Source organism: Idiotropiscis lumnitzeri, chromosome 8, assembly GCF_059441095.1.
Source record: "Idiotropiscis lumnitzeri isolate Australia: NSW breed Sydney's pygmy pipehorse chromosome 8, RoL_Ilum_1.0, whole genome shotgun sequence".
In the NCBI taxonomy this organism is placed as follows: Eukaryota; Metazoa; Chordata; class Actinopteri; order Syngnathiformes; family Syngnathidae; genus Idiotropiscis; species Idiotropiscis lumnitzeri.
Window position 1 is genome coordinate 112,028 of NC_142398.1, and position 22,290 is coordinate 134,317.

Here is a 22,290-nt window from a genome sequence, read left to right on the forward strand (position 1 = left end):
CTGAAAATTCATTGTCTGCTGGCGCTGTACACTTTTTCTAAGTTTTGCAATATCTCATGTAGGAAATACTGGACAATCAAATTAATGACTTTCCAGGCTTCAGGATGCCTTTCTACACTATATAAAGGTGGAAATTTACATTGGAAACGTTTGGTTTAGCTGTTATAAAAGTTTGTTTTTTTAGTGCTGTAAATGCATTTTCAGCTCGCGCTGTACACATTTGCTATGTGAGGCATTATCTCATAAGGGAAATACTGGACAATCAAATTAATGACTGCCCAGGCTTCAGGATGTCTTTTTACACTATATAAAGGTGGAAATTTACATTGGAAACGTTTGGTTTAGCTGTTATAAAAGTTTGTTTTTTTTAGTGCTGAAAATTCATTGTCTGCTGGCGCTGTACACTTTTTCTAAGTGTTGCAATATCTCATGAAGGAAATACTGGACAATCAAATTAATGACTTTCCAGGCTTCAGGATGCCTTTCTACACTATATAAAGGTGGAAATTTACATTGGAAACGTTTGGTTTAGCTGTTATAAAAGTTTGGTTTTTTAGTGCTGTAAATGCATTTTCAGCTCGCGCTGTACACATTTGCTATGAGAGGCATTATCTCATAAGGGAAATATTGGACAATCAAATTAATGACTGCCCAGGCTTCAGGATGTCTTTTTACACTATATAAAGGTGGAAATTTACATTGGAAACGTTTGGTTTAGCTGTTAATGAAGTTTCGTTTTTTTAGTGCTGAAAATTCATTGTCTGCTGGCGCTGTACACTTTTTCTAAGTGTTGCAATATCTCATGAAGGAAATACTGGACAATCAAATTAATGACTTTCCAGGCATCAGGATGCCTTTCTACACTATATAAAGGTGGAAATTTACAATTGAAACGTTTGGTTTAGCTGTTATAAAAGTTTGTTTTTTTAGTGCTGTAAATGCATTTTCAGCTCGCGCTGTACACATTTGCTATGAGAGGCATTATCTCATAAGGGAAATATTGGACAATCAAATTAATGACTGCCCAGGCTTCAGGATGTCTTTTTACACTATATAAAGGTGGAAATTTACATTGGAAACGTTTAGTTTAGCTGTTATAAAAGTTTGTTTTTTTAGTGCTGAAAATGCATTTTCAGCTCGCACTGTACACATTTGCTATGTGAGGCATTATCTCATAAGGGAAATACTGGACAATCAAATTAATGACTTCCCAGGCTTCAGGATGCCTTTTTACACTCTATAAATGTGGAAATTTACATTGGAAACGTTTGGTTTAGCTGTTAATGAAGTTTCGTTTTTTTAGTGCTGAAAATTCATTGTCTGCTGGCGCTGTACACTTTTTCTAAGTTTTGCAATATCTCATGTAGGAAATACTGGACAATCAAATTAATGACTTTCCAGGCTTCAGGATGCCTTTCTACACTATATAAAGGTGGAAATTTACATTGGAAACGTTTGGTTTAGCTGTTATAAAAGTTTGTTTTTTTAGTGCTGTAAATGCATTTTCAGCTCGCGCTGTACACATTTGCTATGTGAGGCATTATCTCATAAGGGAAATACTGGACAATCAAATTAATGACTGCCCAGGCTTCAGGATGTCTTTTTACACTATATAAAGGTGGAAATTTACATTGGAAACGTTTGGTTTAGCTGTTATAAAAGTTTGTTTTTTTTAGTGCTGAAAATTCATTGTCTGCTGGCGCTGTACACTTTTTCTAAGTGTTGCAATATCTCATGAAGGAAATACTGGACAATCAAATTAATGACTTTCCAGGCTTCAGGATGCCTTTCTACACTATATAAAGGTGGAAATTTACATTGGAAACGTTTGGTTTAGCTGTTATAAAAGTTTGGTTTTTTAGTGCTGTAAATGCATTTTCAGCTCGCGCTGTACACATTTGCTATGAGAGGCATTATCTCATAAGGGAAATATTGGACAATCAAATTAATGACTGCCCAGGCTTCAGGATGTCTTTTTACACTATATAAAGGTGGAAATTTACATTGGAAACGTTTGGTTTAGCTGTTATAAAAGTTTGGTTTTTTAGTGCTGAAAATGCATTTTCAGCTCGCACTGTACACATTTGCTATGTGAGGCATTATCTCATAAGGGAAATACTGGACAATCAAATTAATGACTTCCCAGGCTTCAGGATGCATTTTTACACTCTATAAATGTGGAAATTTACATTGGAAACGTTTGGTTTAGCTGTTAATGAAGTTTCGTTTTTTTAGTGCTGAAAATTCATTGTCTGCTGGCGCTGTACACCTTTTCTAAGTGTTGCAATATCTCATGAAGGAAATACTGGACAATCAAATTAATGACTTTCCAGGCTTCAGGATGCCTTTCTACACTATATAAAGGTGGAAATTTACATTGGAAACGTTTGGTTTAGCTGTTATAAAAGTTTGGGTTTTTAGTGCTGTAAATGCATTTTCAGCTCGCGCTGTACACATTTGCTATGAGAGGCATTATCTCATAAGGGAAATATTGGACAATCAAATTAATGACTGCCCAGGCTTCAGGATGTCTTTTTACACTATATAAAGGTGGAAATTTACATTGGAAACGTTTAGTTTAGCTGTTATAAAAGTTTGTTTTTTTAGTGCTGTAAATGCATTTTCAGCTCGCGCTGTACACATTTGCTATGAGAGGCATTATCTCATAAGGGAAATATTGGACAATCAAATTAATGACTGCCCAGGCTTCAGGATGTCTTTTTACACTATATAAAGGTGGAAATTTACATTGGAAACGTTTAGTTTAGCTGTTATAAAAGTTTGTTTTTTTAGTGCTGAAAATGCATTTTCAGCTCGCACTGTACACATTTGCTATGTGAGGCATTATCTCATAAGGGAAATACTGGACAATCAAATTAATGACTTCCCAGGCTTCAGGATGCCTTTTTACACTCTATAAATGTGGAAATTTACATTGGAAACGTTTGGTTTAGCTGTTAATGAAGTTTCGTTTTTTTAGTGCTGAAAATTCATTGTCTGCTGGCGCTGTACACTTTTTCTAAGTGTTGCAATATCTCATGAAGGAAATACTGGACAATCAAATTAATGACTTTCCAGGCTTCAGGATGCCTTTCTACACTATATAAAGGTGGAAATTTACATTGGAAACGTTTGGTTTAGCTGTTATAAAAGTTTGGTTTTTTAGTGCTGTAAATGCATTTTCAGCTCGCGCTGTACACATTTGCTATGAGAGGCATTATCTCATAAGGGAAATATTGGACAATCAAATTAATGACTGCCCAGTTTTCAGAATGTCTTTTTACACTATATAAAGGTGGAAATTTACATTGGAAACGTTTAGTTTAGCTGTTAATGAAGTTTCGTTTTTTTAGTGCTGAAAATTCATTGTCTGCTGGCGCTGTACACTTTTTCTAAGTGTTGCAATATCTCATGAAGGAAATACTGGACAATCAAATTAATGACTTTCCAGGCTTCAGGATGCCTTTCTACACTATATAAAGGTAGAAATTTACATTGGAAACGTTTGGTTTAGCTGTTATAAAAGTTTGGTTTTTTAGTGCTGTAAATGCATTTTCAGCTCGCGCTGTACACATTTGCTATGAGAGGCATTATCTCATAAGGGAAATATTGGACAATCAAATTAATGACTGCCCAGGCTTCAGGATGTCTTTTTACACTCTATAAAGGTGGAAATTTACATTGGAAACGTTTGGTTTAGCTGTTATAAAAGTTTGTTTTTTTAGTGCTGTAAATGCATTTTCAGCTCGCGCTGTACACATTTGCTATGAGAGGCATTATCTCATAAGGGAAATATTGGACAATCAAATTAATGGCTGCCCAGGCTTCAGGATGTCTTTTTACACTATATAAAGGTGGAAATTTACATTGGAAACGTTTAGTTTAGCTGTTAATGAAGTTTCGGTTTTTTAGTGCTGAAAATTCATTGTCTGCTGGCGCTGTACACTTTTTCTAAGTGTTGCAATATCTCATGAAGGAAATACTGGACAATCAAATTAATGACTTTCCAGGCTTCAGGATGCCTTTCTACACTATATAAAGGTGGAAATTTACATTGGAAACGTTTGGTTTAGCTGTTATAAAAGTTTGGTTTTTTTAGTGCTGAAAATGCATTTTCAGCTCGCACTGTACACATTTGCTATGTGAGGCATTATCTCATGAAGGAAATACTGGACAATCAAATTAAAGACTTTCCAGGCTTCAGGATGCCTTTTTACACTATATAAAGGTGGAAATTTACATTGGAAACGTTTGGTTTAGCTGTTATAAAAGTTTGGTTTTTTAGTGCTGTAAATGCATTTTCAGCTCGCGCTGTACACATTTTCTATGAGAGGCATTATCTCATAAGGGAAATATTGGACAATCAAATTAATGACTGCCCAGGCTTCAGGATGTCTTTTTACACTATATAAAGGTGGAAATTTACATTGGAAACATTTAGTTTAGCTGTTAATGAAGTTTCGTTTTTTTAGTGCTGAAAATTCATTGTCTGCTGGCGCTGTACACTTTTTCTAAGTGTTGCAATATCTCATGAAGGAAATACTGGACAATCAAATTAATGACTTTCCAGGCTTCAGGATGCCTTTCTACACTATATAAAGGTGGAAATTTACATTGGAAACGTTTGGTTTAGCTGTTATAAAAGTTTGGTTTTTTAGTGCTGTAAATGCATTTTCAGCTCGCGCTGTACACATTTGCTATGAGAGGCATTATCTCATAAGGGAAATATTGGACAATCAAATTAATGACTGCCCAGGCTTCAGGATGTCTTTTTACACTATATAAAGGTGGAAATTTACATTGGAAACGTTTGGTTTAGCTGTTATAAAAGTTTGGTTTTTTAGTGCTGTAAATGCATTTTCAGCTCGCGCTGTACACATTTGCTATGAGAGGCATTATCTCATAAGGGAAATATTGGACAATCAAATTAATGGCTGCCCGGGCTTCAGGATGTCTTTTTACACTATATAAAGGTGGAAATTTACATTGGAAACGTTTAGTTTAGCTGTTAATGAAGTTTCGTTTTTTTAGTGCTGAAAATTCATTGTCTGCTGGCGCTGTACACTTTTTCTAAATGTTGCAATATCTCATGAAGGAAATACTGGACAATCAAATTAATGACTTTCCAGGCTTCAGGATGCCTTTCTACACTATATAAAGGTGGAAATTTACATTGGAAACGTTTGGTTTAGCTGTTATAAAAGTTTGGTTTTTTAGTGCTGTAAATGCATTTTCAGCTCGCGCTGTACACATTTGCTATGAGAGGCATTATCTCATAAGGGAAATATTGGACAATCAAATTAATGACTGCCCAGGCTTCAGGATGTCTTTTTACACTATATAAAGGAGGAAATTTACATTGGAAACGTTTGGTTTAGGTGTTATAAAAGTTTGTTTTTTTAGTGCTGAAAATGCATTTTCAGCTCGCGCTGTACACATTTGCAATGAGAGGCATTATCTCATAAGGGAAATACTGGACAATCAAATTAATGACTTCCCAGGCTTCAGGATGCCTTTTTACACTCTATAAATGTGGAAATTTACATTGGAAACGTTTGGTTTAGCTGTTAATGAAGTTTCGTTTTTTTTAGTGCTGAAAATTCATTGTCTGCTGGCGCTGTACACTTTTTCTAAGTGTTGCAATATCTCATGAAGGAAATACTGGACAATCAAATTAATGACTTTCCAGGCTTCAGGATGCCTTTCTACACTATATAAAGGTGGAAATTTACATTGGAAACGTTTGGTTTAGCTGTTATAAAAGTTTGGTTTTTTAGTGCTGTAAATGCATTTTCAGCTCGCGCTGTACACATTTGCTATGAGAGGCATTATCTCATAAGGGAAATATTGGACAATCAAATTAATGACTGCCCAGGCTTCAGGATGTCTTTTTACACTATATAAAGGTGGAAATTTACATTGGAAACGTTTGGTTTAGCTGTTATAAAAGTTTGTTTTTTTAGTGCTGTAAATGCATTTTCAGCTCGCACTGTACACATTTGCTATGAGAGGCATTATCTCATAAGGGAAATATTGGACAATCAAATTAATGACTGCCCAGGCTTCAGGATGTCTTTTTACACTATATAAAGGTGGAAATTTACATTGGAAACGTTTACTTTAGCTGTTAATGAAGTTTCGTTTATTTAGTGCTGAAAATTCATTGTCTGCTGGCGCTGTACACTTTTTCTAAGTGTTGCAATATCTCATGAAGGAAATACTGGACAATCAAATTAATGACTTTCCAGGCTTCAGGATGCCTTTCTACACTATATAAAGGTGGAAATTTACATTGGAAACGTTTGGTTTAGCTGTTATAAAAGTTTGTTTTTTTAGTGCTGTAAATGCATTTTCAGCTCGCACTGTACACATTTGCTATGTGAGGCATTATCTCATAAGGGAAATACTGGACAATCAAATTAATGACTTCCCAGGCTTCAGGATGCCTTTTTACACTCTATAAATGTGGAAATTTACATTGGAAACGTTTGGTTTAGCTGTTAATGAAGTTTCGTTTTTTTAGTGCTGAAAATTCATTGTCTGCTGGCGCTGTACACTTTTTCTAAGTGTTGCAATATCTCATGAAGGAAATACTGGACAATCAAATTAATGACTTTCCAGGCTTCAGGATGCCTTTCTACACTATATAAAGGTGGAAATTTACATTGGAAACGTTTGGTTTAGCTGTTATAAAAGTTTGGTTTTTTAGTGCTGTAAATGCATTTTCAGCTCGCGCTGTACACATTTGCTATGAGAGGCATTATCTCATAAGGGAAATATTGGACAATCAAATTAATGACTGCCCAGGCTTCAGGATGTCTTTTTACACTATATAAAGGTGGAAATTTACATTGGAAACGTTTGGTTTAGCTGTTATAAAAGTTTGGTTTTTTAGTGCTGTAAATGCATTTTCAGCTCGCGCTGTACACATTTGCTATGTGAGGCATTATCTCATAAGGGAAATACTGGACAATCAAATTAATGACTGCCCAGGCTTCAGGATGTCTTTTTACACTATATAAAGGTGGAAATTTACATTGGAAACGTTTGGTTTAGCTGTTATAAAAGTTTGTTTTTTTTAGTGCTGAAAATGCATTTTCAGCTCGCACTGTACACATTTGCTAAGTGTTGCAATATCTCATGAAGGAAATAATGGACAATCAAATTAATGACTTTCCAGGCTTCAGGATGCCTTTCTACACTATATAAAGGTGGAAATTTACAATTGAAACGTTTGGTTTAGCTGTTATAAAAGTTTGGTTTTTTAGTGCTGTAAATGCATTTTCAGCTCGCGCTGTACACATTTGCTATGAGAGGCATTATCTCATAAGGGAAATATTGGACAATCAAATTAATGACTGCCCAGGCTTCAGGATGTCTTTTTACACTATATAAAGGTGGAAATTTACATTGGAAACGTTTAGTTTAGCTGTTATAAAAGTTTGTTTTTTTAGTGCTGAAAATGCATTTTCAGCTCGCACTGTACACATTTGCTATGTGAGGCATTATCTCATAAGGGAAATACTGGACAATCAAATTAATGACTTCCCAGGCTTCAGGATGCCTTTTTACACTCTATAAATGTGGAAATTTACATTGGAAACGTTTGGTTTAGCTGTTAATGAAGTTTCGTTTTTTTAGTGCTGAAAATTCATTGTCTGCTGGCGCTGTACACTTTTTCTAAGTGTTGCAATATCTCATGAAGGAAATACTGGACAATCAAATTAATGACTTTCCAGGCTTCAGGATGCCTTTCTACACTATATAAAGGTGGAAATTTACATTAGAAACGTTTGGTTTAGCTGTTATAAAAGTTTGGTTTTTTAGTGCTGTAAATGCATTTTCAGCTCGCGCTGTACACATTTGCTATGAGAGGCATTATCTCATAAGGGAAATATTGGACAATCAAATTAATGACTGCGCAGGCTTCAGGATGTCTTTTTACACTATATAAAGGTGGAATTTACATTGGAAACGTTTGGTTTAGGTGTTATATAAGTTTGGTTTTTTAGTGCTGAAAATGCATTTTCAGCTCGCACTGTACACATTTGCTATGTGAGGCATTATCTCATAAGGGAAATACTGGACAATCAAATTAATGACTTCCCAGGCTTCAGGATGCCTTTTTACACTCTATAAATGTGGAAATTTACATTGGAAACGTTTGGTTTAGCTGTTAATGAAGTTTCGTTTTTTTAGTGCTGAAAATTCATTGTCTGCTGGCGCTGTACACTTTTTCTAAGTTTTGCAATATCTCATGTAGGAAATACTGGACAATCAAATTAATGACTTTCCAGGCTTCAGGATGCCTTTCTACACTATATAAAGGTGGAAATTTACATTGGAAACGTTTGGTTTAGCTGTTATAAAAGTTTGGTTTTTTAGTGCTGTAAATGCATTTTCAGCTCGCGCTGTACACATTTGCTATGAGAGGCATTATCTCATAAGGGAAATATTGGACAATCAAATTAATGACTGCCCAGGCTTCAGGATGCCTTTTTACACTCTATAAATGTGGAAATTTACATTGGAAACGTTTGGTTTAGCTGTTAATGAAGTTTCGTTTTTTTTAGTGCTGAAAATTCATTGTCTGCTGGCGTTGTACACTTTTTCTAAGTGTTGCAATATCTCATGAAGGAAATACTGGACAATCAAATTAATGACTTTCCAGGCTTCAGGATGCCTTTCTACACTATATAAAGGTGGAAATTTACATTTGAAACGTTTGGTTTAGCTGTTATAAAAGTTTGGTTTTTTAGTGCTGAAAATGCATTTTCAGCTCGCGCTGTACACATTTGCTATGAGAGGCATTATCTCATAAGGGAAATATTGGACAATCAAATTAATGACTGCCCAGGCTTCAGGATGTCTTTTTACACTATATAAAGGTGGAAATTTACATTGGAAACGTTTGGTTTAGCTGTTATAAAAGTTTGGTTTTTTAGTGCTGTAAATGCATTTTCAGCTCGCGCTGTACACTTTTTCTAAGTGTTGCAATATCTCATGAAGGAAATACTGGACAATCAAATTAATGACTTTCCAGGCTTCAGGATGCCTTTCTACACTATATAAAGGTGGAAATTTACATTGGAAACGTTTGGTTTAGCTGTTATAAAAGTTTGGGTTTTTAGTGCTGTAAATGCATTTTCAGCTCGCGCCTTACACATTTGCTATGAGAGGCATTATCTCATAAGGGAAATATTGGACAATCAAATTAATGACTGCCCAGGCTTCAGGATGTCTTTTTACACTATATAAAGGTGGAAATTTACATTGGAAACGTTTAGTTTAGCTGTTATAAAAGTTTGTTTTTTTAGTGCTGAAAATGCATTTTCAGCTCGCACTGTACACATTTGCTATGTGAGGCATTATCTCATAAGGGAAATACTGGACAATCAAATTAATGACTTCCCAGGCTTCAGGATGCCTTTTTACACTCTATAAATGTGGAAATTTACATTGGAAACGTTTGGTTTAGCTGTTAATGAAGTTTCGTTTTTTTAGTGCTGAAAATTCATTGTCTGCTGGCGCTGTACACTTTTTCTAAGTGTTGCAATATCTCATGAAGGAAATACTGGACAATCAAATTAATGACTTTCCAGGCTTCAGGATGCCTTTCTACACTATATAAAGGTGGAAATTTACATTGGAAACGTTTGGTTTAGCTGTTATAAAAGTTTGGTTTTTTAGTGCTGTAAATGCATTTTCAGCTCGCGCTGTACACATTTGCTATGAGAGGCATTATCTCATAAGGGAAATATTGGACAATCAAATTAATGACTGCCCAGGCTTCAGAATGTCTTTTTACAATATATAAAGGTGGAAATTTACATTGGAAACGTTTAGTTTAGCTGTTAATGAAGTTTCGTTTTTTTAGTGCTGAAAATTCATTGTCTGCTGGCGCTGTACACTTTTTCTAAATGTTGCAATATCTCATGAAGGAAATACTGGACAATCAAATTAATGACTTTCCAGGCTTCAGGATGCCTTTCTACACTATATAAAGGTAGAAATTTACATTGGAAACGTTTGGTTTAGCTGTTATAAAAGTTTGGTTTTTTAGTGCTGTAAATGCATTTTCAGCTCGCGCTGTACACATTTGCTATGAGAGGCATTATCTCATAAGGGAAATATTGGACAATCAAATTAATGACTGCCCAGGCTTCAGGATGTCTTTTTACACTCTATAAAGGTGGAAATTTACATTGGAAACGTTTGGTTTAGCTGTTATAAAAGTTTGGTTTTTTAGTGCTGTAAATGCATTTTCAGCTCGCGCTGTACACATTTGCTATGAGAGGCATTATCTCATAAGGGAAATATTGGACAATCAAATTAATGGCTGCCCAGGCTTCAGGATGTCTTTTTACACTATATAAAGGTGGAAATTTACATTGGAAACGTTTAGTTTAGCTGTTAATGAAGTTTCGGTTTTTTAGTGCTGAAAATTCATTGTCTGCTGGCGCTGTACACTTTTTCTAAGTGTTGCAATATCTCATGAAGGAAATACTGGACAATCAAATTAAAGACTTTCCAGGCTTCAGGATGCCTTTTTACACTATATAAAGGTGGAAATTTACATTGGAAACGTTTGGTTTAGCTGTTATAAAAGTTTGGTTTTTTAGTGCTGTAAATGCATTTTCAGCTCGCGCTGTACACATTTGCTATGAGAGGCATTATCTCATAAGGGAAATATTGGACAATCAAATTAATGACTGCCCAGGCTTCAGGATGTCTTTTTACACTATATAAAGGTGGAAATTTACATTGGAAACATTTAGTTTAGCTGTTAATGAAGTTTCGTTTTTTTAGTGCTGAAAATTCATTGTCTGCTGGCGCTGTACACTTTTTCTAAGTGTTGCAATATCTCATGAAGGAAATACTGGACAATCAAATTAATGACTTTCCAGGCTTCAGGATGCCTTTCTACACTATATAAAGGTGGAAATTTACATTGGAAACGTTTGGTTTAGCTGTTATAAAAGTTTGGTTTTTTAGTGCTGTAAATGCATTTTCAGCTCGCGCTGTACACATTTGCTATGAGAGGCATTATCTCATAAGGGAAATATTGGACAATCAAATTAATGACTGCCCAGGCTTCAGGATGTCTTTTTACACTATATAAAGGAGGAAATTTACATTGGAAACGTTTGGTTTAGCTGTTATAAAAGTTTGGTTTTTTAGTGCTGAAAATGCATTTTCAGCTCGCGCTGTACACATTTGCAATGAGAGGCATTATCTCATAAGGGAAATACTGGACAATCAAATTAATGACTTCCCAGGCTTCAGGATGCCTTTTTACACTCTATAAATGTGGAAATTTACATTGGAAACGTTTGGTTTAGCTGTTAATGAAGTTTCGTTTTTTTTAGTGCTGAAAATTCATTGTCTGCTGGCGCTGTACACTTTTTCTAAGTGTTGCAATATCTCATGAAGGAAATACTGGACAATCAAATTAATGACTTTCCAGGCTTCAGGATGCCTTTCTACACTATATAAAGGTGGAAATTTACATTGGAAACGTTTGGTTTAGCTGTTATAAAAGTTTGGTTTTTTAGTGCTGTAAATGCATTTTCAGCTCGCGCTGTACACATTTGCTATGAGAGGCATTATCTCATAAGGGAAATATTGGACAATCAAATTAATGACTGCCCAGGCTTCAGGATGTCTTTTTACACTATATAAAGGTGGAAATTTACATTGGAAACGTTTGGTTTAGCTGTTATAAAAGTTTGTTTTTTTAGTGCTGTAAATGCATTTTCAGCTCGCACTGTACACATTTGCTATGAGAGGCATTATCTCATAAGGGAAATATTGGACAATCAAATTAATGACTGCCCAGGCTTCAGGATGTCTTTTTACACTATATAAAGGTGGAAATTTACATTGGAAACGTTTACTTTAGCTGTTAATGAAGTTTCGTTTATTTAGTGCTGAAAATTCATTGTCTGCTGGCGCTGTACACTTTTTCTAAGTTTTGCAATATCTCATGAAGGAAATACTGGACAATCAAATTAATGACTTTCCAGGCTTCAGGATGCCTTTCTACACTATATAAAGGTGGAAATTTACATTGGAAACGTTTGGTTTAGCTGTTATAAAAGTTTGTTTTTTTAGTGCTGTAAATGCATTTTCAGCTCGCACTGTACACATTTGCTATGTGAGGCATTATCTCATAAGGGAAATACTGGACAATCAAATTAATGACTTCCCAGGCTTCAGGATGCCTTTTTACACTCTATAAATGTGGAAATTTACATTGGAAACGTTTGGTTTAGCTGTTAATGAAGTTTCGTTTTTTTAGTGCTGAAAATTCATTGTCTGCTGGCGCTGTACACTTTTTCTAAGTGTTGCAATATCTCATGAAGGAAATACTGGACAATCAAATTAATGACTTTCCAGGCTTCAGGATGCCTTTCTACACTATATAAAGGTGGAAATTTACATTGGAAACGTTTGGTTTAGCTGTTATAAAAGTTTGGTTTTTTAGTGCTGTAAATGCATTTTCAGCTCGCGCTGTACACATTTGCTATGAGAGGCATTATCTCATAAGGGAAATATTGGACAATCAAATTAATGACTGCCCAGGCTTCAGGATGTCTTTTTACACTATATAAAGGTGGAAATTTACATTGGAAACGTTTGGTTTAGCTGTTATAAAAGTTTGTTTTTTTAGTGCTGTAAATGCATTTTCAGCTCGCACTGTACACATTTGCTATGAGAGGCATTATCTCATAAGGGAAATATTGGACAATCAAATTAATGACTGCCCAGGCTTCAGGATGTCTTTTTACACTATATAAGGGTGGAAATTTACATTGGAAACGTTTAGTTTAGCTGTTAATGAAGTTTCGTTTTTTTAGTGCTGAAAATTCATTGTCTGCTGGCGCTGTACACATTTGCTATGTGAGGCATTATCTCATAAGGGAAATACTGGACAATCAAATTAATGACTGCCCAGGCTTCAGGATGTCTTTTTACACTATATAAAGGTGGAAATTTACATTGGAAACGTTTGGTTTAGCTGTTATAAAAGTTTGGTTTTTTAGTGCTGAAAATGCATTTTCAGCTCGCACTGTACACATTTGCTATGTGAGGCATTATCTCATAAGGGAAATACTGGACAATCAAATTAATGACTGCCCAGGCTTCAGGATGCCTTTTTACACTCTATAAATGTGGAAATTTACATTGGAAACGTTTGGTTTAGCTGTTAATGAAGTTTCGTTTTTTTAGTGCTGAAAATTCATTGTCTGCTGGCGCTGTACACTTTTTCTAAGTGTTGCAATATCTCATGAAGGAAATACTGGACAATCAAATTAATGACTTTCCAGGCATCAGGATGCCTTTCTACACTATATAAAGGTGGAAATTTACAATTGAAACGTTTGGTTTAGCTGTTATAAAAGTTTGGTTTTTTAGTGCTGTAAATGCATTTTCAGCTCGCGCTGTACACATTTGCTATGAGAGGCATTATCTCATAAGGGAAATATTGGACAATCAAATTAATGACTGCCCAGGCTTCAGGATGTCTTTTTACACTATATAAAGGTGGAAATTTACATTGGAAACGTTTAGTTTAGCTGTTATAAAAGTTTGTTTTTTTAGTGCTGTAAATGCATTTTCAGCTCGCGCTGTACACATTTGCTATGAGAGGCATTATCTCATAAGGGAAATATTGGACAATCAAATTAATGACTGCCCAGGCTTCAGGATGTCTTTTTACACTATATAAAGGTGGAAATTTACATTGGAAACGTTTAGTTTAGCTGTTATAAAAGTTTGTTTTTTTAGTGCTGAAAATGCATTTTCAGCTCGCACTGTACACATTTGCTATGTGAGGCATTATCTCATAAGGGAAATACTGGACAATCAAATTAATGACTTCCCAGGCTTCAGGATGCCTTTTTACACTCTATAAATGTGGAAATTTACATTGGAAACGTTTGGTTTAGCTGTTAATGAAGTTTCGTTTTTTTAGTGCTGAAAATTCATTGTCTGCTGGCGCTGTACACTTTTTCTAAGTTTTGCAATATCTCATGTAGGAAATACTGGACAATCAAATTAATGACTTTCCAGGCTTCAGGATGCCTTTCTACACTATATAAAGGTGGAAATTTACATTGGAAACGTTTGGTTTAGCTGTTATAAAAGTTTGTTTTTTTAGTGCTGTAAATGCATTTTCAGCTCGCGCTGTACACATTTGCTATGTGAGGCATTATCTCATAAGGGAAATACTGGACAATCAAATTAATGACTGCCCAGGCTTCAGGATGTCTTTTTACACTATATAAAGGTGGAAATTTACATTGGAAACGTTTGGTTTAGCTGTTATAAAAGTTTGTTTTTTTTAGTGCTGAAAATTCATTGTCTGCTGGCGCTGTACACTTTTTCTAAGTGTTGCAATATCTCATGAAGGAAATACTGGACAATCAAATTAATGACTTTCCAGGCTTCAGGATGCCTTTCTACACTATATAAAGGTGGAAATTTACATTGGAAACGTTTGGTTTAGCTGTTATAAAAGTTTGGTTTTTTAGTGCTGTAAATGCATTTTCAGCTCGCGCTGTACACATTTGCTATGAGAGGCATTATCTCATAAGGGAAATATTGGACAATCAAATTAATGACTGCCCAGGCTTCAGGATGTCTTTTTACACTATATAAAGGTGGAAATTTACATTGGAAACGTTTGGTTTAGCTGTTATAAAAGTTTGGTTTTTTAGTGCTGAAAATGCATTTTCAGCTCGCACTGTACACATTTGCTATGTGAGGCATTATCTCATAAGGGAAATACTGGACAATCAAATTAATGACTTCCCAGGCTTCAGGATGCATTTTTACACTCTATAAATGTGGAAATTTACATTGGAAACGTTTGGTTTAGCTGTTAATGAAGTTTCGTTTTTTTAGTGCTGAAAATTCATTGTCTGCTGGCGCTGTACACCTTTTCTAAGTGTTGCAATATCTCATGAAGGAAATACTGGACAATCAAATTAATGACTTTCCAGGCTTCAGGATGCCTTTCTACACTATATAAAGGTGGAAATTTACATTGGAAACGTTTGGTTTAGCTGTTATAAAAGTTTGGGTTTTTAGTGCTGTAAATGCATTTTCAGCTCGCGCTGTACACATTTGCTATGAGAGGCATTATCTCATAAGGGAAATATTGGACAATCAAATTAATGACTGCCCAGGCTTCAGGATGTCTTTTTACACTATATAAAGGTGGAAATTTACATTGGAAACGTTTAGTTTAGCTGTTATAAAAGTTTGTTTTTTTAGTGCTGTAAATGCATTTTCAGCTCGCGCTGTACACATTTGCTATGAGAGGCATTATCTCATAAGGGAAATATTGGACAATCAAATTAATGACTGCCCAGGCTTCAGGATGTCTTTTTACACTATATAAAGGTGGAAATTTACATTGGAAACGTTTAGTTTAGCTGTTATAAAAGTTTGTTTTTTTAGTGCTGAAAATGCATTTTCAGCTCGCACTGTACACATTTGCTATGTGAGGCATTATCTCATAAGGGAAATACTGGACAATCAAATTAATGACTTCCCAGGCTTCAGGATGCCTTTTTACACTCTATAAATGTGGAAATTTACATTGGAAACGTTTGGTTTAGCTGTTAATGAAGTTTCGTTTTTTTAGTGCTGAAAATTCATTGTCTGCTGGCGCTGTACACTTTTTCTAAGTGTTGCAATATCTCATGAAGGAAATACTGGACAATCAAATTAATGACTTTCCAGGCTTCAGGATGCCTTTCTACACTATATAAAGGTGGAAATTTACATTGGAAACGTTTGGTTTAGCTGTTATAAAAGTTTGTTTTTTTAGTGCTGTAAATGCATTTTCAGCTCGCGCTGTACACATTTGCTATGAGAGGCATTATCTCATAAGGGAAATATTGGACAATCAAATTAATGACTGCCCAGTTTTCAGAATGTCTTTTTACACTATATAAAGGTGGAAATTTACATTGGAAACGTTTAGTTTAGCTGTTAATGAAGTTTCGTTTTTTTAGTGCTGAAAATTCATTGTCTGCTGGCGCTGTACACTTTTTCTAAGTGTTGCAATATCTCATGAAGGAAATACTGGACAATCAAATTAATGACTTTCCAGGCTTCAGGATGCCTTTCTACACTATATAAAGGTAGAAATTTACATTGGAAACGTTTGGTTTAGCTGTTATAAAAGTTTGGTTTTTTAGTGCTGTAAATGCATTTTCAGCTCGCGCTGTACACATTTGCTATGAGAGGCATTATCTCATAAGGGAAATATTGGACAATCAAATTAATGACTGCCCAGGCTTCAGGATGTCTTTTTACACTCTATAAAGGTGGAAATTTACATTGGAAACGTTTGGTTTAGCTGTTATAAAAGTTTGTTTTTTTAGTGCTGTAAATGCATTTTCAGCTCGCGCTGTACACATTTGCTATGAGAGGCATTATCTCATAAGGGAAATATTGGACAATCAAATTAATGGCTGCCCAGGCTTCAGGATGTCTTTTTACACTATATAAAGGTGGAAATTTACATTGGAAACGTTTAGTTTAGCTGTTAATGAAGTTTCGGTTTTTTAGTGCTGAAAATTCATTGTCTGCTGGCGCTGTACACTTTTTCTAAGTGTTGCAATATCTCATGAAGGAAATACTGGACAATCAAATTAATGACTTTCCAGGCTTCAGGATGCCTTTCTACACTATATAAAGGTGGAAATTTACATTGGAAACGTTTGGTTTAGCTGTTATAAAAGTTTGGTTTTTTTAGTGCTGAAAATGCATTTTCAGCTCGCACTGTACACATTTGCTATGTGAGGCATTATCTCATGAAGGAAATACTGGACAATCAAATTAAAGACTTTCTGTGGGGGTTCGGGTTAGGGGGCCTGCCAAGCTTTTTCCCTTTTCCCTAGGTTCCGGCTGTTTTCCGCCAGGCACGCCTCCGACCGGAGAGGGCGTCGGCTCCTGCGCACCTGCTGCCCATCATCAGCAATCACCGCGGGGGTTTAAAGCTCAGCGCTGCCAGGAGCCAGACGCCGGATTATTCCGTGACCTACCTCGGTACCCGGTCCACGTCGACGTTCGCCTCGTGCACGTCCGCGCTTTGTGTTATGCAACCCGAGTTAACCATTGTCTTTCCTCGCTCTCCCTCCAGCCGCCCAGCGCCAGCCCGAGCCCGATCCTCCGCCGCCAGCCGCCGAGCCCCGGAGCGTCGATCGCACCTCGTACGCCCGTACGCCGCCTGCCTGCCCTTCTCAGCCTCCGCCGGCTCGCCGCCGCCTTCGCCTCCACGCCGCTCTCCGCGCCCGCGTTCCTCCCGCCACAGCGCCGGTGTACACTCAGCGCGCCGTCTCCGCTGCACCTCCGCGAGCGCACATCTCGCCACCCCGGCGCTGACTCGCCGCTCCTCCACCTGTCCTCCTGCCCTGCTACCGGCACCCGTTCCTCTCCCCCCGAACCCTTCAATAAATCCTCCTCAACCATCCTCGCTTGCTCTTGGGTCCAGTTTTCCTTTCTCACGGTTCCCTGAACCGTTACAGAATAATCCGGCCCCAATGGACCCAGCGAGCTCGGATTCCCTCCAAGAGGCCCTCTCCCACCAAGGCAGACAGCTGGGAAGACACGAGAGGATGATGCAGGAGTTCATGGACTCCGTCCAGGCTCTCCACCACCAACTCGCGCTCCTTTCGAAGCAGGTCAGCTCTCTTCCCTCTGCTTCCGGCCTCCCGGAGGGCACCTCCCCGGTCCCTTCTCCCCCTCCTCCGCCCGCCGTGTTCCCTTCGAGCGGCAGGGAACCCCATGTCCCCACTCCCGAGCCGTTTTCCGGTGATCTGGGCTCTTGTAGCCAGTTCATATTGAGCACCTCGTTGGTGTTCGATCTCCAACCCCAAAGTTACCCGACCGATCGAGCTCGCATCGCCTACATGGTGAACCTGCTCCGCGGCCGCGCCGCGAAATGGGCCACCGCCTTGTGGGAGGCATCGGTCCCGGCGATGGCCTCCTACTCCGACTTCTGCCAAGAGTTGCGGCGGGTATTCGACCATCCCGTCAAGGGACGCGAGGCCACCCGCCGATTGCTCGCACTCCGGCAGGGTTCCCGCTCCGCCGCCGACTTTTCGGTGGAGTTCCGCATTCTCGCCCACGAGTGCGGGTGGAACGAGCCCGCCCTTCGGGGAGTGTTCCTCAACGGGCTGACGGACCAGCTCAAGGATGAGCTGGCCGTTCGGGATGAGACCGCCTCTCTCGAAGACCTCATTGCCCTGGCTATTAAGGTAGACAACCGGTTGCGGGAGCGGCAGTCCGAGCGGACGCGTAGGTCGCCCCGTCCGGCGGCACGCGCTTCCGCACCTTCCGTCGACCCCCCTCCGCGACTACCGGTTACGCCTCCCGTCGGACAGGAGGAGCCCATGCAGCTGGGGAGAACCCGCCTGGATCCTCAGGAACGCCAGAGGCGCCTCTCGAGCCAGCTATGCCTCTATTGTGGCAACCCCGGTCACTACATCGCCGCTTGCCACGTGAAGCCAAAAGAGGGGGGCTCGCCGCTGATCAGGAGTCCCGCGGCGAGCCATAACGTGTCAGCTACGGGCTCCTCTTCACGCATGTCCATCCCAGCCCGCCTCCTCTGGCAGACCCAATCCCTCTCGGTCGCCGTACTGGTGGACTCCGGAGCGGATGGGAACTTCCTGGACCTGGCTCTGGCTCGCCGGCTGGGTGTCCCCCTGGAGCCTCTCCCTTCCCCACGGCGCGTGGTGGCTCTGGATGGACGCCTCATCTCCCAGGTCTTCCATCAAACGGGACCCCTAACCCTTATTGTTTCCGGTAACCACCGGGAGACCATCCAGCTCCTCCTAATCCACTCGCCACAAGTCCCCCTGGTCCTGGGTTTCCCGTGGCTCCAGCTACACAACCCCGCGATAGACTGGAGGAGATGTGCAATCACCGGGTGGAGCGAGCTTTGCCACTCACAGTGCCTTCTGTCCGCCGACCCCGCTCCCCGATCGGTTCCTCGCTCCCCGGCTCCACCCGACCTGGCGTCCGTCCCCACGGACTACCATGACCTGGCCCAGGTTTTCTGCAAAGACCTCGCCCGCACCCTTCCTCCCCATCGGCCCTATGACTGCGCCATAGACCTCTTTCCCGGAGCTCCGCTGCCCAGCTCCCGGCTGTACAACATCTCCCGTCCCGAGAAGGAGGCCCTCGAGACCTACATCCGCGACTCCCTGGCGGCCGGTCTGATTCGGCCCTCTTCCTCGCCCCTGGGAGCGGGTTTCTTTTTTGTCAAGAAGAAAGACTCCTCCCTTCGCCCTTGCATTGACTTCAAGGCTCTCAACGGCATCACAGTCAAAAATAAGACCTCTCTGCCCCTCATAGACCCCTCGTTCGAGCCCCTCTGCGAAGCCCAGGTCTTCTCCAAGCTCGATCTCCGGAACGCCTACCATTTGGTCCGCATCCGCGAGGGCGATGAATGGAAGACTGCCTTCAATACCCCCCTTGGACATTTTGAGTATCTCGTCATGCCCTTCGGCCTCACCAATGCCCCCGCCGTTTTTCAAGCTCTCATGACCGACATTCTCCGTGATATGCTCAACCGTTTCGTCTTTATTTACCTGGATGACATCCTCATCTTCTCCCGATCCCTCGAGGACCACCGCCGCCACGTCCGATCAGTCCTCCAGCGCCTGCTGGAAAACCGCCTGTTCGTGAAACCGGAGAAATGCGAGTTCCACGTCCCATCGATCCATTTCCTGGGCTACGTCATCGCCCAGGGTCAACTCCAGCCGGATCCCGCCAAGATCCAGGCGGTGGTGGAGTGGCCTACTCCCACTACTCGCAAGGAACTCCAACGCTTCCTGGGGTTCGCTAATTTCTACCGTCGATTCATCCGCAATTACAGCAAGGTTGCTAGTCCTCTCACGGCCCTCACCTCCACCCTCACCCCCTTTCAGTGGACTCCGGCAGCGGCTCAAGCTTTCGGGCATCTTAAGGAAGCCTTCACCAGCGCTCCGGTCCTCAGACACCCCGATCCCGCACTCCAGTTCGTGGTGGAGGTGGATGCTTCCGACACGGGGGCGGGAGCGGTGCTCTCCCAGCGGGACCCCGACACCCAGAAGACTCATCCATGCGCCTTCTTCTCCCGACGCCTGTCCCCCGCCGAGAAGAACTATGACGTCGGCAATCGGGAGTTGCTGGCAGTCGTCTGGGCTCTCCAGGAGTGGCGGCACTGGCTGGAGGGCACCGCCGTCCCCTTCCTCGTCTGGACCGACCACAAAAATCTGGCCTACCTGCAGTCAGCCAAGCGGATGAACCCCCGTCAAGCCCGTTGGCACCTCTTCTTGAGCCGATTCAACTTCACCCTTTCCTTCCGTCCCGGGTCGAACAACGGCAAGGCGGACGCCCTCTCCCGGATGTTCGCTCCGCCTGCCAGTCCAGAGAACACACAGACCATTCTCCCGTCCTCCTGTCTCCTGGGGGCGGCCTCCTGGGAGATCGAGCGCACGGTTCGCGAGGCGCAGAAAACCCAACCCGATCCCCGACCTGACCCCTCGGACCTCCTCTTCGTCCCCGATGCCGCACGCTCCCAGGTCCTCCAGTGGGGGCACTCCTCCTCGCTCACCTGCCACCCTGGCGTCACGCGCACCCTTCGCTTCCTCCAAGCGCACTTCTGGTGGCCCAGTATGACAAGAGACACGCGAGAATTCGTGCTGGCCTGCTCGGTTTGCGCCCGCGGAAAGGCCTCACACTCGGCTCCGGCCGGTCTTCTCCACCCTCTGCCTATCCCGAGCCGCCCCTGGTCCCACATCGCTGTGGACTTCGTCACGGGTCTTCCTTCGTCCAAAGGACACACAGTTATCCTCACCATTATCGACCGCTTCTCCAAGAGCGTCCACTTCGTTCCCCTTCCCAAGCTACCCACCGCCTTGGAGACAGCCACACTCCTGACCCAGCACGTTTTCCGGCTCCACGGCCTCCCGCAAGACATCGTCTCCGACCGGGGCCCCCAGTTCTCTTCCCAGGTCTGGAGGGAGTTCTGTAAGGCAGTGGGCGCCACAGCCAGCCTTTCCTCCGGTTACCACCCGCAGACCAACGGGCAGACCGAGCGGGCCAATCAACACCTGGAGGCAGCGCTGCGGTGCGTGGTGGCCCGGAACCCCGAGACATGGAGCGAGGCTCTCGCATGGATCGAGTACGCCCACAACTCCCTCTCCTGCGCCTCGACAGGTATGTCGCCGTTCATGGCCTGTCTTGGCTACCAACCTCCCCTTTTTACGGAGCAGGAGCGTGCAGTGGCGGTTCCCTCGGTGGAGGAACACATCAGTCGGGCCAAGGCCGTCTGGGCAGAGGTCAAGGCCTCCCTCACCCGCTCGGCGCAACGCAACAAGCGCCTGGCGGACCGTCGTCGAACCCCAGCTCCCGACTACCAGCCCGGTCAGCAGGTCTGGCTCTCGACCCGCGACCTTCCCCTCCAGACCGATTCACGTAAGCTGTCTCCGCGCTACATTGGTCCCTTTCCCATCACCAAGATCATTAACCCCTGTTCTGTCAGACTAAAGCTCCCCGATTCCCTCAAGATCCACCCCACCTTCCACGTTTCTCTCCTCAAGCCGGTCTCTTCCAGCGTCCTAAGCCCTCCGACCATCTCCCCTCCACCCCCCCTGATGATCGACGACCACCCAGCCTTCACGGTCTCCAAAGTGTTGGACGTTAGACGTCGGGGGAGGGGGTTTCAGTTCCTCGTGGACTGGGAGGGGTACGGTCCGGAGGAACGTTCTTGGATCTCCCGCAAGCTTTTCATTGACGACTCCCCGATCCGGGAGTTTTACGCCACACACCCGGACAAACCAGGAAGGACGCCAGGAGGCGTCCGTTGAGGGGGGGGTACTGTGGGGGTTCGGGTTAGGGGGCCTGCCAAGCTTTTTCCCTTTTCCCTAGGTTCCGGCTGTTTTCCGCCAGGCACGCCTCCGACCGGAGAGGGCGTCGGCTCCTGCGCACCTGCTGCCCATCATCAGCAATCACCGCGGGGGTTTAAAGCTCAGCGCTGCCAGGAGCCAGACGCCGGATTATTCCGTGACCTACCTCGGTACCCGGTCCACGTCGACGTTCGCCTCGTGCACGTCCGCGCTTTGTGTTATGCAACCCGAGTTAACCATTGTCTTTCCTCGCTCTCCCTCCAGCCGCCCAGCGCCAGCCCGAGCCCGATCCTCCGCCGCCAGCCGCCGAGCCCCGGAGCGTCGATCGCACCTCGTACGCCCGTACGCCGCCTGCCTGCCCTTCTCAGCCTCCGCC

General features: G+C 41.9%; 1 protein-coding gene across 1 annotated transcript in view; it reads left to right on the forward strand.

The window, feature by feature from the left end:
• Nucleotides 1–17,403, forward strand: part of LOC148331460 (uncharacterized) — a 94,645-nt gene extending 77,242 nt beyond the window's left edge. The window contains exons 8-9 of the mRNA XM_088302219.1: nucleotides 16,941–17,067; nucleotides 17,162–17,403. Coding sequence (XP_088158345.1) covers nucleotides 16,941–17,067; nucleotides 17,162–17,403 — 369 coding nt within the window. The remainder of the gene's footprint in view (nucleotides 1–16,940; nucleotides 17,068–17,161) is intronic.
• Nucleotides 17,404–22,290: the final 4,887 nt, after the last annotated feature.